Source organism: Mytilus trossulus, chromosome 2, assembly GCF_036588685.1.
Source record: "Mytilus trossulus isolate FHL-02 chromosome 2, PNRI_Mtr1.1.1.hap1, whole genome shotgun sequence".
Lineage (NCBI taxonomy): Eukaryota > Metazoa > Mollusca > Bivalvia > Mytilida > Mytilidae > Mytilus > Mytilus trossulus.
The window spans coordinates 43,233,404-43,252,060 of record NC_086374.1 but is presented as its reverse complement, the minus strand read 5'-3'; the positions used below and the strand labels follow the sequence as shown (position 1 = coordinate 43,252,060).

The 18,657-nt window shown below is 30.9% G+C and overlaps 1 protein-coding gene across 1 annotated transcript in view; it reads left to right on the top strand.

Annotated features, from left to right (window-relative positions):
- The window catches only part of LOC134705784 (neurogenic locus notch homolog protein 1-like), a 47,639-nt gene extending 44,447 nt beyond the window's left edge, over window positions 1–3,192 (top strand). The window contains exons 26-28 of the mRNA XM_063564500.1: window positions 364–478; window positions 851–944; window positions 2,957–3,192. Of these exons, the coding sequence (XP_063420570.1) occupies window positions 364–478; window positions 851–944; window positions 2,957–3,104 (357 nt within the window). The 3' untranslated portion in view covers window positions 3,105–3,192. The remainder of the gene's footprint in view (window positions 1–363; window positions 479–850; window positions 945–2,956) is intronic.
- The last annotated feature ends 15,465 nt before the right edge of the window (window positions 3,193–18,657 follow it).

The window sequence follows — 18,657 nt, the reverse complement described above, 5'->3', positions numbered from 1 at the left end:
GATACCAGAGATATATATTTACATTATATTTACCTGAGTAAATATTCATGCTAATTTTGAATGAATTATAAGTAACTTTCGTTAAAATTTATGTGAACCTCAATGAGACAACATAAAAGAAACACTAAATACCAACTAGGTGTAAGTTAACATACAGGTTTCTTGGGGTTTCGGATGACTATTTAACAACTAGTTTTTAAAGTGAATTAATGTGAGACTCACTGAAGACAAGAAGACAAACAATAAAGATGAACATAAAAAAAGTTATCAGAGAAACGAAAAAGTTGCTATTGCTATTGCATATGTCATTGTTGATGGTTTATTACCACTATACTTTATATACTTTAAAAACATTTTTTGTAGGAGAGAATTCCAATTAAATGGATGGCTCCAGAATGTATGAAATCAACTAAATATGCAAACGAGTTGAGTGACGTGTGGTCATATGGAATCGTTATGTGGGAAATATTTTCTCTTGGTAAAACCCTATAGATTCATTTATTAAAGATTCAGAATTTAGTTTAGAAATAATAAAATCAATACCGACACGATTACACCGAAAGACAAACATAATGTCGGAGGCCGTTCTTGGTAAAATGTATGCTGTTAAAAAACAGTTTTGCAAACAAACACAAAAAATATTTATAGAAAACGCATATATAATCTTAATATATTTTAAGTACATCCCATCATTGTTTTATTGTTCTATGATAAATCTCGTATTCTCGTATTTAAAATAAATTGTCATAATATCCAACATTTTATTGTGTTTTTTTTTAAACTAAACTCATTTCTTTTCTTTTTCATATTTTATATGCACAATGTAAAAACGATGTTTTTCTTTCCATAGGTGAAACACCATATCCAGGTATAAAAAACACAGACGTATTAAGTGTTGTTAAGCGTGGCACTAAAATGAAGAAGCCAGAGCTATGTGATGACACGTATGTATTATATGTATTATTTTTCAGAACTTCGTTTAAATAAATTAATTAAAAGCTCTTCGAGACGATCAAACATACTTTAATTATTTGTGATAGTGGTGTTTTGTAATAAAAAAAACAAGGGGTTCTATCAACTACGTTTACATGCCCCTAAAAAGGGCAGGTACATGAATATCGTACACAATCCTTTAATAATCTTTGTAAAAAGATATTGGAAGATCTTATATGAATAAAACAAATGAACTACTTATATACACGTAAGAAACTTTGCATATTGTTCATTTGCGATTTTAACATAAAAGGTAATAGAAAAGTACTGAGTATCACACTATTTGTCATTGAAAATGTGGTTTTACGTGAGCATAAGTTCATACACAAACAAACGATTTTATTGTATTCACTCCTATCATGTCTGTAAACTGCTACAACTATCCAGAATATCTTTGAAATTCGGGTTTCATATTCCACAAAAACTCGATATTTCCTAACTGTTTTGTAAATTTCTGCATTGGAAACTAATCAGTCGCCATTTTGCACTATTGAAAGTACATAAACTTAAGCTCGGGATCATCATTAAAGATCTTAAGACAGCTTTGATTATATCCTATGACATATCATATGAGTCATAAGATGATCATAAAATATGTCCTAAGATATATCTTATGACATATCTTATGATGCTTTCGAAAACCAGATCCCTGGACATTTAATTTTCAGATGTCTACACCATAATACCATTTCCTAAAATAAAAATCTTTTTCACCACTACATGTTGTTGTTAAAAGCATTTTGATGGAAAATTACAAATTTAACACGTGCTTTGTTAAATTTTGTATTATACAACATTTATTACCAAAATAAAAAGTAAATCACAAAACTGCGAGGAAAATTCAAACAGGAAAGTCCCTTATCAAATGGCAAAATCAAAAACTAAAAACACTTCAAACGAGTGGATTACAACTGTTATTTTGCTGACTTTGTACAGGCATTTTCTTATATAAGAAAATGGTAGATTGAACCTGTTGGATTGATTTTTTTTAATCACAAAGAAAATGCATGGCTTTATTCCAGCACAATTCGATGTTTGGTTAACGATGTCCTTCTTATAAGTATTTGGGGGTAATACTCAAAAGGAGGCGGTTTTATACGAACCATTATTTGGGCCCTGAAATTGCAAAATTAGATAATTGTGAATGAGAAGTTTATAATATATAACGTACAGATCATTGGATGTAGTAATAACACTAATGATATCATACCATAAATTCATGAAAAAATATAAATATGGGCAATACCTTATCTTAACAGATATTTCACACAGATTGACAATCTAGTTAAATACTGATCTTGTAAAGCTGTTATACGCAAAATACAAGAGTTTTAGGGGCTCTAGTGACATACGCAAGAAACAATTGTACGACTGATGAACAAATTATAAGATGGTTTTAAAATACTTTTGATTTTTGAATGAAACGGTTTACAAATTGCTTCATCATACCTTTTCATAATAGTTATCAAATGCACCAGGATTGCAAGTTTGTACGCCAGACGCGCATTCGTCTACATAAGACTCATCAGTGACGTTCATGTCAAAATATTTATAAAGCAAAACAAGTACGAAGTTGGAGAACATTAAGGATCCACAATTCCAAAACATTGTGCCAAATACGGCTACGGTAATCTATTCCTTGGATAATAAAAGCCTTAGTTTTTCGAAAATTTCAATGCTTTCATAAAATATATGGTTAGGGCTATCTTCGTACGTATAAAACTTGATGAAATGAAATAAACAATTACAGTGTTACAACCTTAAAGTACACATTACATTTATTGAGAACACTGGTGTGAACTAGTTTCAAGAGAAATCGGCCTTACCCATTTGGATATCTTAGAGAAAAGCTTGATTTGATACTGATCTATTTAGTCTTCGTTATTGAATACCTTTGGTATCAGAACTACGTAGTTGATGACGACTTGACTATTAACCTTCATTATAAAATATTTTTCTATAGATTTTACAAAATCATGCTGAAGTGTTGGCACTATGATCCACGTAAACGTTCAGGATTTGAGCAAATCAAGGAGGAATTGAGCAAGCTTTTCACAGAAGAAACTGGTGACGACGACTATTACATGTACTACAAATCAAACGAAAAGTGATCATTTTCGGCGTATAGATGATTGTATATCAACTTCTTGATATCAAACAACAGATTCCATGATTAGACAATTAAACCAGCAATGTTGTTTTTTTTCATTTCAAAATTCAGTTTTTTTGATTCAGCTTTGTAAAGAATTTGCACTTTTACTTTTATGATGTATTTAGAAATCAATTCTTTCATTTCATGAAACGTTAATTTTATTAAGAACTTTGATATTATTAATATTGTAAATGTAAAGTATGGACATGTTTTAAGGAAGTTATTGTTCTAGCATGAGACTATCGAAGTCTTACTTCTATTTCTAACTGACTTTTGAAAAACCGTGGTTTAACCGGCAAAGGACAGCAATTTCAGCGAAAGAACAGGGTTGGAGTGCCAGAACAGAGATATCCCCCTTTAAATCTATAGTAAGATCTTTGGACCTCGGTTTAAGAAGTACTTACTATAATTTGTTTTAAATAAATCTTAAGTATGACACATTTTTTCACATAAAATGATCAAATCAAATTATTTTCGTTACTCATTGAAATAATGCAAGGAACAATAACAAAGCAAATGTTTTAATTGTGAAGTTATTTAATAATGTACGCGTGGTTAATTCAAAAAGAGGCAGATTAAGGGGGGCCCAGGCCCCCCCTTTTGAGAAATTTTGTTTAATGCTTATATAGGGATTCACTGAAGCGTGAAGCGATTGGGCCCTCTCTTAGGCAGCCATTGGGTCCCCACTTTTCAAAATTTCTGGATCCACCACTGTCAACATTTCGAATATGAATATAGAATAATCATAACAAGAAAAAATCAAATGACAACCAGTTCAAATCAAATATAACATACCTGCCAACTTTTCAAAATGCCCATGGGAGTTTTGCGTTCAAGATGGCTGCCATAGTCCTAAAAAACCTTCAAAGGAGCCTTCAAATACATTTTAATGTTGGTTTTTGGCTTCTCCATAGTTTTTCAAGCCTATAGTCATTGTAAAATTTATTGTTTTGTTTAAAATTATGGGCAAAGTTGCTATTTCAAAATTTCAATTTTGGAGCCTCCATGGGGGAAATCTCCCGCAAAAAGTGACAGTTGGCAGGTATGATATAATAAGTTTTGCTACACGAAAAATAGTAAATGTACGTAAATGTTGCTTCTCACTCTTGAATTAGGAGTGAACATGATGATTTATTATGTTATATTCACACAGTGGAAAATGAAATTTCTACTTTAGCAATAAACATTACTTTTGTGTGAAAATTAGCTTTAAAGTTCGGTGATTTCTTTTTTTTTTTAATTGATTTATGGTCTATGATCACAAATTTGTATATACATATTTTGTTTTTGGTTTTTACTAAAAAAAAATATGTTTGTCCATCTGATGAGTTAAGCCTTTTTCAACTGATGTTTATAGTTTGTTCTTACATGTTGTACTTTTATACCACTGTCCCAGGTATGGGAGGGTTGGGATTCCGCTTACATGTTTAACAAAATTTCTAAAAGCAAACAAAACAACCTCTGAAGTGTATTGATTCGGTTGTATCAGTACACGATGCATTACGTTTGTGTGCCGATTACCATTACATTAGCGCGAAAAATCATTACGTTTGCGCGCCGACTACCATTACATTTGCGCGAAAAAAAATCATTACGTTTGCGCGCAGCTATTGATAACATTTACGCATCATTTATTTGACGGGTAATTTCATGTAAATACAGGTAATATTACTTATGTATTTATTATTTTATTCAGTTATTTACAAATGAAAGTATCCCTTCCATCAGTCTAAGTCCACTGCGAAACAACGAGGAGATGGATGAGGGATTTCGAGCAGGATAGGTTTTATCATGCACAAGCACTTAAAAATGTACAAATAAAAATGTTAAAACAGCTTATCGAATTGCTCCATCAAATATAGTGAAAATTAATAGTTGCAATGAAGTCACGTGTATGGCTTAGTCTTTAACGGGATTCATTATGATCACTTTATTTTTTTAATTAGAATTTAATAAATAAAAAAAAATATATATATAAATTAAAATTATTTTAAAAATGTTTTCAAAATTAATATTCTATAGTCATATTTGTTATGAAAATTAACTAATTAAGGTTTAATTTAATATATTTTTATATAATTGTATTTATGTTACACTTTTTTTCTGAGTTTATCTGTAAAATAAATGCGCACAAAATCAAAAGCTGCTCGCAAACGTTAAACCTTTTAATCCCATAATGCGCACAAAGGTAATGCGCCCTCGGTACAATTTTTTTTCTGTGCCTCGCCCAAATGCACATGGGACCCTTTCTGAGGTCTCGAGGTCTGAGGTCTTCTGTTTATCTTGTTTTGCATATTTGGTACAAAAAGATAATTGGTTAAATATGTCTTTGGTGAATACTGTTTCAAAGAAATCAATGAATAAAAAGGATGTTTTGCTTTTTTTTTTTTTATATAAAGATATTTTGTGTGTTTATTATGTTTTTGCGTTTTTGTGTATTTATTTATATTTTGCTTTTTTAATGTTTTATTAAATGTGTGTTAAGAATAACAACTTTAAGCATATTTTAAGTTTCTTTATTTTTATTTTTGTCTATTTTTTAGGTCATCCGAACCGAATAAACACATGAGCTTTTCTCATTACTTGGCGTCTGTTGACTGTTGTCTGCTGTCATCCGATATATTTTTACAATCATCTTACCCACGGAACCAAAGTTGGACAGACTCATCCTTGATATATCTAGTTCATAAATTATGTCCGATGATCCCGCTTGCCAAAAAACATGGTCAACATTGCTAAAAATAGTAATATTTTTTTTTATCTTGCAAATGCTTTAGATATTGAAAAACATACCAAGAATTATCAAAATGTTAAGAGGCAATGTCAGAGAGCACCAGACAGGACTGTTCAACTAAAAACAAATTGGTCAAACACATATTTTACCGTTTCAGTATAATATACTGGCTGGGAACACATTTCTTTTTACAATTTTTTAAGAATTTTACATTATTTTATTATATGAGCTTAAATGGCATATTTGCAATGAAATATGTATGGGGAAAAGCCAGTTTCTTCCAGTTTTCAATTATCCATCATCGCAAGAAAACAACACTAATGACTAAACTACATATATTGAAGTCTAGTATTATGTTGGTGTAAAAAGTAATAAAATTAAAAATGTTGGTATCTTTTTTATTTTTATCAAAAAAATAAGGTAAAAAATTGAAATTAGAGAAAATTGTAAAATTTTAGAAAATTATGCTTTGCAAACTAATATGGTAAATGCATGGAAATAGATAGACAAATCCAAATAGCAAAAATAATCACCTAGACAGGATAAGTATACATGGCCCATATCGTCAGTCATTGCTCTTAATTGTGATTTTAAACTTGTTTTTTTTCATATTTGTTTGAAAACTACAATTATAGACAAATTTTAACTTTAAGTATAGCAAATATGATCTGCAAACAACAACAATTTTAAATACTAAAAACGATTAAATTTTTATGTTTATTCTTCATGAAGTTATTGCACTGTAATGATGAGTGTTACAACAAAAAGTAGTCATAGTTGAAGAAGCAGGTGAGCGACACAGGCTAGTTCATTTTTATACGCCCATCAAAATTTTGACGGGACGTATTATGGTATACAAATGTTCGGTGTCCGTCCGTCTGTCCGTCCGTCTGTCCGTCCGTCCGTCTGTCCGGCGTAAACATGTCGCACCATAACTTGAGAACGACTCATCCAAATTTCATGAAACGTAATATAAGTGTTTCTTATGATGGTAAAATGATCTGTATACCTTTCGGTGAAAATAAGATTTCAACTTTTTGAGTTACAGCACTTTATTACTAAAACAGGGGGGTGTTTTTTTCACATGTCGCACTGTATTTCAAAAAAGATTCTCGATAATGACTTAAAACTTTAAACACTTTTTAGTTATATTAATCTCAATATCTGTATACTTTTTGGTGATGATTCAAAATTTCATTTTTTTTGAGTTTTTGAGTATTTTGTAAAAAAGGGGGTGGTTTTTTTTTTACATGTCGCGCCATATCTCAAAAAAAAATTATGATTATTGCTTAAAACTTTACACATGTCTTTGTTATATTAATCTAAAGATCTGTATCCTTTTTGGTGATGATTCAAAATTTCATTTTTGAGTTATTAGTATTTTATATAAAAAAAAAAGGGGGAGGTGTTTTTTTTACATGTAATGCCGTATCTCAAAAACGATTTATGATTATTGCTTAAAACTTTACACACTTTTTTGTTATATTAATCTTAAGTTCTGTATACTTTTTGGTGATGATTCAAAATTTCCTTTTTGTGTTATTGAGTATTTTGTTAAACAGGGAGGGGTTTTTTTTACATGTCGCGCCGTATCTCAAAAATGATTTATGATTTTTGCTTAAAACTTTACATACTTCTTTGTAATATTAATATAAAGATCTGTATATTTTTGGGTTTTTATTCAAAATTTTATTTTAGTAATATTTGAATTTTGTAAAAAAAAACAGGGTGGGGGTTTCACATGTCCCACTGTGTCTCAAAAACAATATATGGTTATTGCTTAAAACTTTCTCAGAAACTATTTATGATTATTGCATAAGTCTTCCACATAAGGCGTCGGGCGTATCATGCGCTCATGGCGCAGCTGTTTATTTAATTACTGCAAACACAATGTTGCAAAAATTAAGTGGTCAATTCAGTTTTTGACAGTGCATGTTTTATCTCTAATACTTGTTATGATTATATATATATTGTATTTTGTTGGCATATGCTACTATAGTTGTTAATTTCTGTGTCATTTTGGTCTCTTGTGGAAAGTTGTCTCATTTGAAATCATACCACATCTTCTTTTTAATATTAATATATTTTTATTGTTATGTAGTTACGTAGAGCCGCTAATTGGATACTTTAGCTTCTAAATCTATTATATATATATATTGACAGCGTTTGACTGTAGGTGTTTAATCAGAAAAAAATACTTTACAAATCGGTACTATTTTTTATTTTTTAATTATCATTGTTAAAAAGAAACTCTTTCAAAAACTTGATATTTTTCAATTATATTTTTTTGTTAAAGCAGAATAATTAATAACTTTTCGGGGTAAATTTTGTTAAGAAATAGTATTTTGATTTCCCCAATTGCAAAACTTAAGAAAAATTAGAAAAAGTACTTTGATTTTCCAAAACATGAGAAAAGTTTGAATTTTTTAAAGTTGTGTTTTAATTTTTGAAACGAATCTTTCCCGTAACTTCATGTTTAATTGATCAACATCATATGATAATATCCTTTGAGTTTAAAATATGAAGCCAAGACCCCCTACAGTGAAATCAGAGCTAGTACACGAAGATGTCCTAGGTTCATTTCCAGTTTTACTTTAAGGCCTATGACAAAAGTAGATTTTGTTTAGCCAACTTGGTTTAAAGTTTTACAGATTTATCAACACATGCTTTGCTTCGAGTGTTTTTTCTTTCTTCAGCAAAGTAAGTGGTGAAATCTCGATCATAATAATAAAGGATAATAGAATAAATTATTTTATCAGCTTATGATTGGTGAAAATTTCGTGTAGTTTAGAAATTTTGTTATCAACGTTTTAAACCCTAGGCGACGATGAATTATAGCAAAAGCATCAAAATACAATATTTTCTTTAATATACAAAAATATGACTTTAATACACCTCTACAAAAGACATGTGTAGTCATGACTGGGGACAGTTCCAGATGCTTTAAATGATATTTCTTTAATTTCCATAGTATTATTATGCAGTGGTATCTTTGTACAGTGTTTAATTTATGCAATTTTAAAATAAACTTTCTGCTTTTCTTGTTGTTTTTATTTTATCAAGTGCCTTTGCCTCAGTCTTGTAAATATTCGATTTGACTGTAACACATGCAAGTTCCATTGCTCACAGTATTCGTTTAAATTGTTGAAACAATTTTGAAATCCATTTTAGGATGCTGATATTAATTCTATTAATTAAACCACGTATAACAATGTGCTAAACTATAGGCCTATCTCCGTTACTATTAATTGATTTTCTCATACGAACTTTCAAATGAATTTACATACAGTGGTCCAAGAGGCATGAGTGGAAACGACTAACAGTCATGTTAGCTTAGCCAATTGCAAAAAACCTTGGAAAAGATTTTGAATTCATTTTAAGTAATTTCACAACATACAAGGATTTAAATTTGCATCGAAAATAAACACATTTATTCTAAAAAACAGTTATTGGTATGATACGGGTTATGCTCTTCTCATATATTTTATGATGGTATTAGACTAAACCCCTTTTAACGAGAGGGACTTTCATATGATGAAGACATAATTTTCAATCAGTTTAATTGAGGTCTAGAACTAGCATCTCAGTAACTGCTCGTAGCCTTCTATTAACTTATGTATCATTGTCGTTTTGATTTGTAATCTTTTCTGACATCGGAATTGGACTTCTGTTAAACTGAGTTTCACTGTGCGTATTGCTATGTTTTCTTTATTCTACATTGGCTAGAGGTAATGGGGAGGGTTGAAATCTCACAAAACATGTTTAATCCCGTCGCAATTTTTCGCCTTTCCCTACTCAGGAGCCTCTATAGCCTTCGTTATTCTTGTATGTTTTTTTTTAATTAAAGTTCATTCATATGTTTTGGAGTTTAGAGTGAAGTTCATTTTCACTAAACTAGTACACAATTTCATTTAGGGGCCAGCTAAGGACCAACTCCGGGTACGGGATTTTCTCGTTGCGTTGAAGACCCCGGATTGATTGCCTATGGCTATATTGTCTGCTTTTTGGAAGGGGTTGTTGTCTCTTTGACATATTCCCCATTTCCACTCTCAATTTTCTCATTCACACCTACATGATGTACAACTTAATGTAAAACTGACTTTTAAGGAGTCTTTTCTATGCAATCCACTAATTATAATTAATATCAACATGAGATTTTAAGGGTAATTCGTGAACTTACATGTGACAAAAACCATGTTCCAGCTGGCTGTTTACTGAATTAATTTTTCATTCGGAATACAAGGATTTATCATGCCATATTTTTATGTACTATTTTAATGTAATATTAAATAAGCCGGAATTTAGGGATCTTTCCCACCAGCATGGTCAGATGCTATCCTAGTACCAATTTATAAATCTGATGAAGCAAGCGATGCCGAAACTATCGTTTTTAAGACTTATCGGCAGTCTGTGTATAACATTATAATACAGTATACGTACTTTACTTTTCATCACATGATATAGTATAATACATTGTAAAATTGGGAAACTTTTGTATCCTTTACTTTTCGAAAGAGCTCTTATGAAAAATGGACAAACATAAAAGAAATTAAAGCCGGTTCTCCACAGGCACACAGATGGTTGTCTGTTCTCGTACTCGTCTAATAATTATATGACTGTGAATTATTTTGTAAAAATTGAAAAATTGATTTTGTATTTACATTGTGACAATAGGCCGATCCCGGGTGTCTGCTCCCCCCCCCCCCCCCCCAACCCCACCCCGCCTCTTTCGTGGGAAAAATTTGGTTCATTATATAGGGAATCATTGAAACATGACTGGAGCCCCCCCTTTTTTATGTCAGTCAGACCCCAACCCCCACCCACTCCCCTTTATGAAAAGTTCTGGGTCATGGTGATCGTGGCATAGACCAAATATACGTTCAGTGTTTGTTTCTTTTCTTTGGGTTAATATGCCTTTTGATTTCTTTTGTTTTACAATATTTGTCCAAGAAATTCAGAAAACTGTAAGATTTATAGATAAATTATACGAAAATATAAATTTATGGAGAAAAAAAATGTTTTTTCTGCTAAAAAGTTGACCGGACGGTGTTCACAATCGCCGATGTACACGTTGATTATACATGTATGCAAGGATTTGTACATACAAATCCTTGATGTATGTTAAAAAAAAAATGATTTTTTTCTTGAGTAACATAATGGAAGGGCAGACACGAAAATTACTGAACTAATAGATTGATATGTTTTCCGTCCGTGTTTTTTTTTTTAATCGGAGGTTATAAAATTGAGAATGGAAATGGGGAATGTGTCAAAGAGACAACAACCCGACCAAATAAAAAAACAACAGCAGAAGGTCACCAAGAGGTCTTCAATGTAGCGAGAAATTCCCGCACCCGGAGGCGTCCTTCAGCTGGCCCCTAAACAAATAAATACTAGTTCAGTGATAATGAACGCCATAATAATTTCCAAATTGTACACAAGAAACTAAAATTAAAATAATACAAGACTGACCGGCACGGGACGTTTGCGCTTTTTCATAGGACATTTGCGCTTTTTTTTTGTGGACATTTGCGCTTCAAAACATAGGACATTTGCGCTTTTTAAAAATAGACATTTGCGCTTTTTACATAGGACATTTGCGCTTTTTTTTTATATACATATCTATGACTTCCCTCCTCTTTTATCCGGGCTTTAAAAGTTTAAATTCATTTCATAGCACATTGTTGATATGTGTTTAAAAGTTTATGTACAGCTTAAAGTAAACATTTTTAAAAGAAATAAAATCAAGTACTGTCATCACAATAACAGCTCAGTTTGGCTTAATATTTGAAGCCCAATGAGTAAACACAGTTTTCTCTTGTTACCTGTCCTGATTGGTACTTAGACCACATCTCAAATAAATGATCGAGTTTCTCCTTCCCACTTCAGTTGTACATTCCTTGTATTCTTTGGAGAGTCCTAATGCTTGATTTTTTCTCCACCAGCTTGGGACAGATTGAAACGGCAGCACTTCAAGAGAGCTGCTGGAAATAAATTTCTAACAACAACCATAACCCGGTCTAGTCTCTATAACTTTAAAATCCATGATCAAGACTGTGTAAATGTAAACTAACTAATGACAAATATAAGTTAAATTTATTCACGTAGTGATAACTTCCCATTAAGATTACAGGTAGTCGACTATAGGTAAAAAGCGCAAATGTCCGATCAATTTAATACAGGTGAATCAAAATTAAAAGCGCAAATGTCCATAGTATTTGAAGCGTAAATGTCCTATCGTTTTACAGGTAAAAAAGAGCAAACGTCATGTGCCCAGACTGACAAAGGCCAGAGGCTCCTGACTTGGGACAGGCGCAAAAATGCGGCGGGGTTAAACATGTTTGCGAGATCTCAACCCTCCCCTATACCTCTAACCAATGTAGAAAAGTATAAACGCATAACAATACGCACATTAAAATTCAGTTCAAGAGAAGTCCGAGTCTGATGTCAGAAGATGTAACCAAAGAAAATAAACAAAATAACAATAATACATAAATAACAACAGACTATTAGCAGTTAACTGACATGCAAGCTCCAGCTTATGCATTTCTACATCCAACTTGAGAGATACCCATGTCGTCGACTTGATAACTAATTATTCTGCTTAACTATGTACTAGATAAATTGAAAAATTATGCAAATGGTGTTTTTAAAATAATACACTTCGTAATTGAGAAGAAAATTGTCATTTTATTTGTTTCTATTAACTTTTAAAAATTTTGTAAGTATAGTTAAACTTATAGTAAGCATTTATCGCCTTCTCTTACAAAGAGCTTCGATTCTTTTGTTCTGTTTCAACCGGGGGCCTGTTTATCGAAACTGTCCTAAGATCGGTCCTTATAATTTCTTAGGACAGAAGTTAGGATAAACTTAGGACCGACTTACGACACGTCTCAGCATGCACATCGAAGCTATCTTAGGAATATCTTAGCTAGGACGTCCTAACTGATGTCCTAAGTATTAGCGGAAAAGAAAATACAAACCGAATATGAAAAAATATGAAAAAAATAAAAAATTATGATATCATATTTTATCAATAATTTTATTTCAAATAAGGTTAATTTGTAGTTTTAAATTAAAGGTAATAAATATTTTTTGTAAAATAATTGTACATTTAAACTGTATGAAACAAAACGACACAAAAATAAAAGAATAACAAACTAACTGTAAACAAGATAGATAATACGTAAAAATCATAACATGTTTTTGAGTGAGTTGAATTCGAAGTGTCACATTTTTATTCTTTAACAGTGCAAATGCAAATCTCGTGCATCATTCATATCATTACGGAGAAATTCAACTATGTTTACTACTGCTTTAAAAATAATACGCGTGAAAATGAACAAAAGACGAAATTCGAATGTATCCTAAAGTAAGGACCATCCTCAGACCATCTTAAGACACCTAAATTGGTATCCTAAAGTTAGGACAATTCATAGGATTTTCCTAAGTTGCGACATGTTCGATAAACCCATTTAGGACTAAGATGTGTCCTAAGTTGGTCTTAGGACACGTCCTAATCCTAAGAGAGCTTCGATAAACAGGCCCCGGGTCTCCGCCTGTATAGTAATCAAACTTCGAATGTTTTCGAAGAGAAACTGAAAGACTATAAGGTGATATTTTTTTATGACTGAATTTAAATGAATTGACAGACTAGTTAGTAACTTTGTGTTCGATGTCCGTGCAAGTTTACTCCATGTTCCTTAATTTCTATATACATGTTATAAAGGGTTCGAACACGCATTGCCAAGTGTACTCCTTCATTAATTATTTCAGGTCATATTGCATTTACATTGTTGTTGTTTTTCAAAAATTTGTTACTGGGATATTGGTGGTCTCAATTCAATTTAATCCATGTCAACTATTTAGTTTTATCTACAAAAACGAGAGAGCCAGCTTTGTATTCTTTAATCAAAAGTTCAATTCACTGTAATCTTTGATTGGATTCTAATTGCCAACTGATTATCAGGTAATTCAATTAAATGTATTCGATGTCTCAGGTGTAAAAACTTAAATGACATGATTATTAGCTTGATTAGTGATTACGACAGGTGTCAGAATTAGATAGAAATCTAATTAAATAATAACTATTTTAAATATCAGGGGTGGTGTTCTCGAAGCTATCTTAGGATTAGGACGTGTCCTAAGTCTATCTTATGACAAGTCTTTGTCCTAAGTCGAGTTCTCGAAGCTCTCTTAACTTTTGATATATCTATAATGATGCAAAAATGCGTGATACTTAAAGATAAGATTTATAAATAAATTACAAGTAAAGCGTTGGTGAATAATTGAAGAATTGCACAGAAGTTAAAGAGAATATTTGTCATTTAATTGTAAAATTAAATGACAGAAAAATAAACGTAAATAAACTAAATTAAAGAAAGTTTAACTTGTTTATAGAATAATTTCCTAAAAATATAAATGTAAAGTGTTTAATCTTTTAAGCATATTTGATAACGTTGTCTCAAAAATGTCCCCCAGCTATTAAATTGATAAATGTGTCAGCTTCGAAGGCATAAAGATAATTGTATATACTTTTAAAATTAATAGACTTGAACAATTAAGATTAAGTAATTCTGCCTTTAACCGACAAAATCCATTGTTTATTAAAAGAGATCAGAGAAAGCTATTGTAATGAGTAACAAAATATTACGTGTCAAATTAAGTCCAGTCTGCTATATAAAGTCGTGCAAAACTATTTGGTTCACTAGACTGTGAACCAGAATAAAATGTAGTTAGCAGACTGGATTGTCTTTTAAAGGTTAGTAAACATGTTAAATTTGTTTAATAGTGTATCTTTTAAACTTAAGCAGAAACGAGTTTAAAGAATTAAAAGATGTTTTCCAGTAAAGTAATTTTAATCACATTCACAAGTAAAATCGTGGTACAGTTTAAATAAATAGGAGACAAAGTTTGACATAAAATTTAGGTAAATGATTTGTATAAAATATTCTTAACATATAAAAAAGGAATTAACTTATTCGTATAGATAACTTTTGAAAATACAATTCTTAATTTGATATTTGATTGAATATTATAAGTAAACGAAATAAGGGGAGATAACAGATTACACGACTGTTCATTTATGGCGCGTATACTATTGTCGGTTTTTGTATTATTGTTCGATTGATATCGCGAAATATTTGATGTATAACTATGATGGAAAACTTATGTAATCTTTATTGTAACTATTGTAAATATATGACTAGACTGTGAACCAGAATAAAATGTAGTTAGCAGACTGGATTGTCTTTTAAAGGTCCCGTTGTCATGCCGAGTCCAAGCTAGTTCCCAATTCTAATATGACGTGCTTCTTTAGCTTTGTAAAGAAACCATACTTTATTATCCAATAAAATTAGTTTGCACATGCGTATATTGACTGCGGCAGAAAAATGAATTTCGTCAAAATGGTATGCATTTAATGTATTTCCTTAAATTAAAAACACTTTCAAACACTAAAATGATACACATTTTGTTACTAATACTTTAACAATGACAACAATGTGTTACAATTCGTAATTGAAAATAGTTGACCTAGATACAGCAACGTCCATGTTGGCTGTTCTAACTTCAAAACCCATCCCCCTAAAAACACGTTTCATCTCTCCTGTTAAAAAGGCATGTCATAGTATATTAATTTCATTGAAACATATGTTCCGATGATAAAATATAAAACAAAGAATAGGTTACTATTACTGTTGTACTGAAATGACAAAATTGTTTCATATTTCTGATAAAATGGATTGACCCTAGCAGGGAATCGAACCCCATTCTCCTATAAAAACAAATAGGCGTAATTACCAATATACCACCAAGGTTTCCAATCCATTTTTTCCTAGAACAATAAGGTTGTGGAATACCCTACCATACCAAGTAGCCTGTAGCCCAGACTTAGAAGCTTTTAAGTCTGGTGCAAAACCACATATGTATTGCTAAATCAAACCATGTTTTTAACTATATACAAAAAAAAAAAAAAAAATAAAAAAAATGTTTTTTCTTGCAATTATTGTAAATATGTTTAGTTTTAATTTGTTTCCCTAGCATGTGCCTTCTTGTAATCTTCAACATATTGAAGTTAAGAAGTATTATGTAGATGTAGTTCAATTTTGAATTTTAGAAATTTATACAACTTTGCCAAATTAAACTGGTATGAACTAGTTGGATAAAAATCGACAGGAAGGTTGATGGAAGAGCCTACACAAATACCGTACACTTTATACACAGCGAACATAGATATTACCGTAATTGTCCTAATCAGAATCGAAATAATTGATGCCAGCTATACTTTATTGTAGTTTTAACATGGGTAGGCATTATATTCGTGTTATTTTAGCCCTCGCTATCGCTCTGGCAAAAATAATCACGAATATAATGCCTACCCATGTTAAAACTACAATAAAGTATAGCTGGCATCAATTATTTCTTAAACAATGTAACATCTGTGTGAGCAGTTCCCCGTAAAAAGAATCGATAAAACCATGAAAGAAAGACTACAACACGAATAACAAAGACGGGACCAAGTTCCCGCATAATATATCTCATTTTTCGTCCTAACTTAAGGACACCCAATAAGGTGTCTTAAGAGCATCCTATCTTCATCCTAGTGTAATAATGTTTGGATTTCGCTTTTTGCTCATTGTTTTACGTGAAAATGAACATGAAATGAAACGCACCATCGGTTATTAACTCGTATATAAAGAAATTGTGCATGATTTTAAACTTTGAACTTGGTGTTTCACGATATGATTACACAACAAATTTAATTCTCATTTCAAAACAAATTGTTTTCAAGTTTAAATAACAATCCTTTTTTATATAATAACATTTGTAATTATGCATTTAATTCTGTACATGTTATTATAAAATTCGTAAACAATTTTGTTAAAAATTTTCGTCATTAATAAATGTTTTATCAAAAAATAACTTAAAACATTTAAAATTTCGACTTAGGAAATGTTTAGGACGTCCTAACATAAAATTCGTCTGAGAGAGCTTCGAGACACAACTTAAGAGTGTCCTAAGTCGATCCTAAGTCCATCCTAAAATCGGACTTATCTATGACTTAGGACGAATCTTAGGATACCTTCGAGAACACCACCCCAGGTCTTCTACTGTGCTGGGGAACTTACTCAAGTCAACATTTTGGACTCGAAGTTTTTATCATAAAGTATATACTTTTGATTAATTTCACAGATTCCTGACTTTCATGGACAGATTTTGTTAAATAAAAGATCAGGGGTGGTGTTCTCGAAAGTATCCTAAGATTCGTCCTAAGTCATAGATAAGATCAATTTTAGGATCGACTTAGGATCGATTTAGGGCACTCTTAAGTTGTGTCTCGAAGCTCTCTCAGATGAATCTTATGTTAGGATGTCCTAAACATATCCTAAGTCGAAATTTTAAATCGTTAAAGTAAAATTTTTGTAAAACATTTATTAATGACGAAATTATTTAATAAAATTGTTTACGAATTTTATAATAACATGTATAGAATGAAAGGCATAATTACCAATGTAATTATATCAAAAAGGATTGTAATTTAAACTAGAAAACAATTTGTTTTGAAATGAGAATTAAATTTGTAGTGTAATCGTATCGTGAAACACGAAGTTCAAAGTTTAAAATCATGCACAATTTCTTTATATACGAGTTAATAACCGATGGTGCGTTTCATTTCATGTTCATTTTCATGTAAAATAATGAGCAAAAAGCGAAATCCAAACTTTAATATGCTAGGAAGATGATACTAGGTTGAACTTAGGACACCTTATTGGGTGTCCTAAAGTTAGGACGAAAAATGAGATATACCATAAGTTAAGAGAGCTTCAAGAACACGACTTATGACAAAGACTTGTCATAAGATAGACTTAGGACACGTCCTAATCCTAAGATAGCTTCGAGAACACCACCCCAGTTCAATATATTTAAAGCATAAATCGACAAATATGAATTCCGTCCGGTCAACTTATTTGAGGGAAAACTTTTTTTTTACTATAAAGTTTATATTTTCGTATAAAATATTTATATATCTCCAAGATTCCTGAATTTTATGGAAGAATATGGTAAAATAATTTTTTTTAACATTTTTGTCGATCATTTCAATATATTTAAAGCATATATATCGGCGAATGTGAATTCCGTCCGGTCAACTTTTTTTTTAAAGAAAAAACATTTTTATTTACTAATAAGTTTATATTTTCCTATCAAGTATTTATTGATCTCGTAGATTTCTTAGTTTCATGTAAAAATATTGTTAAACAAATATGATAGTAACACTTCTTTTGATCAGTTCAATATAATTAACGCGTACATCGGCGAATCTGAGACTACTATTACACATGTTATAGCCAGAGACATATTATACATCTACATTATATGTCTCTGTTACAGCATAGCTCAGGGCGAATGTGAAGGTCCGGTAAACTTTTTTTTTAGAAAAAAACATTTTTTTTACTATAAAGTTTATATTTTTGTATTCAATATTTATAGTTCACACAGATTCCAGAATTTCATGGACAAATATTATAAAACAAAAGAGATATTAACACTTGTTGTCGACCAGTTGAATATATGTATAGCGTATATCGGCGAGTGTGAATACCGTCCGGTCAACTTTATTTTCTCAGAAATATTTTTTTTTCACTTTTTTTGTTTGATTTTCATAAAATATATTTTAATATCTTTAAGGTCTAAAAATATTAAACAAATCTACCGAAAAAAACAAAAAAGTTATGACTATATAATTATATGTCGTCCGGTCAACCGTCTTGTCACTTTCCGG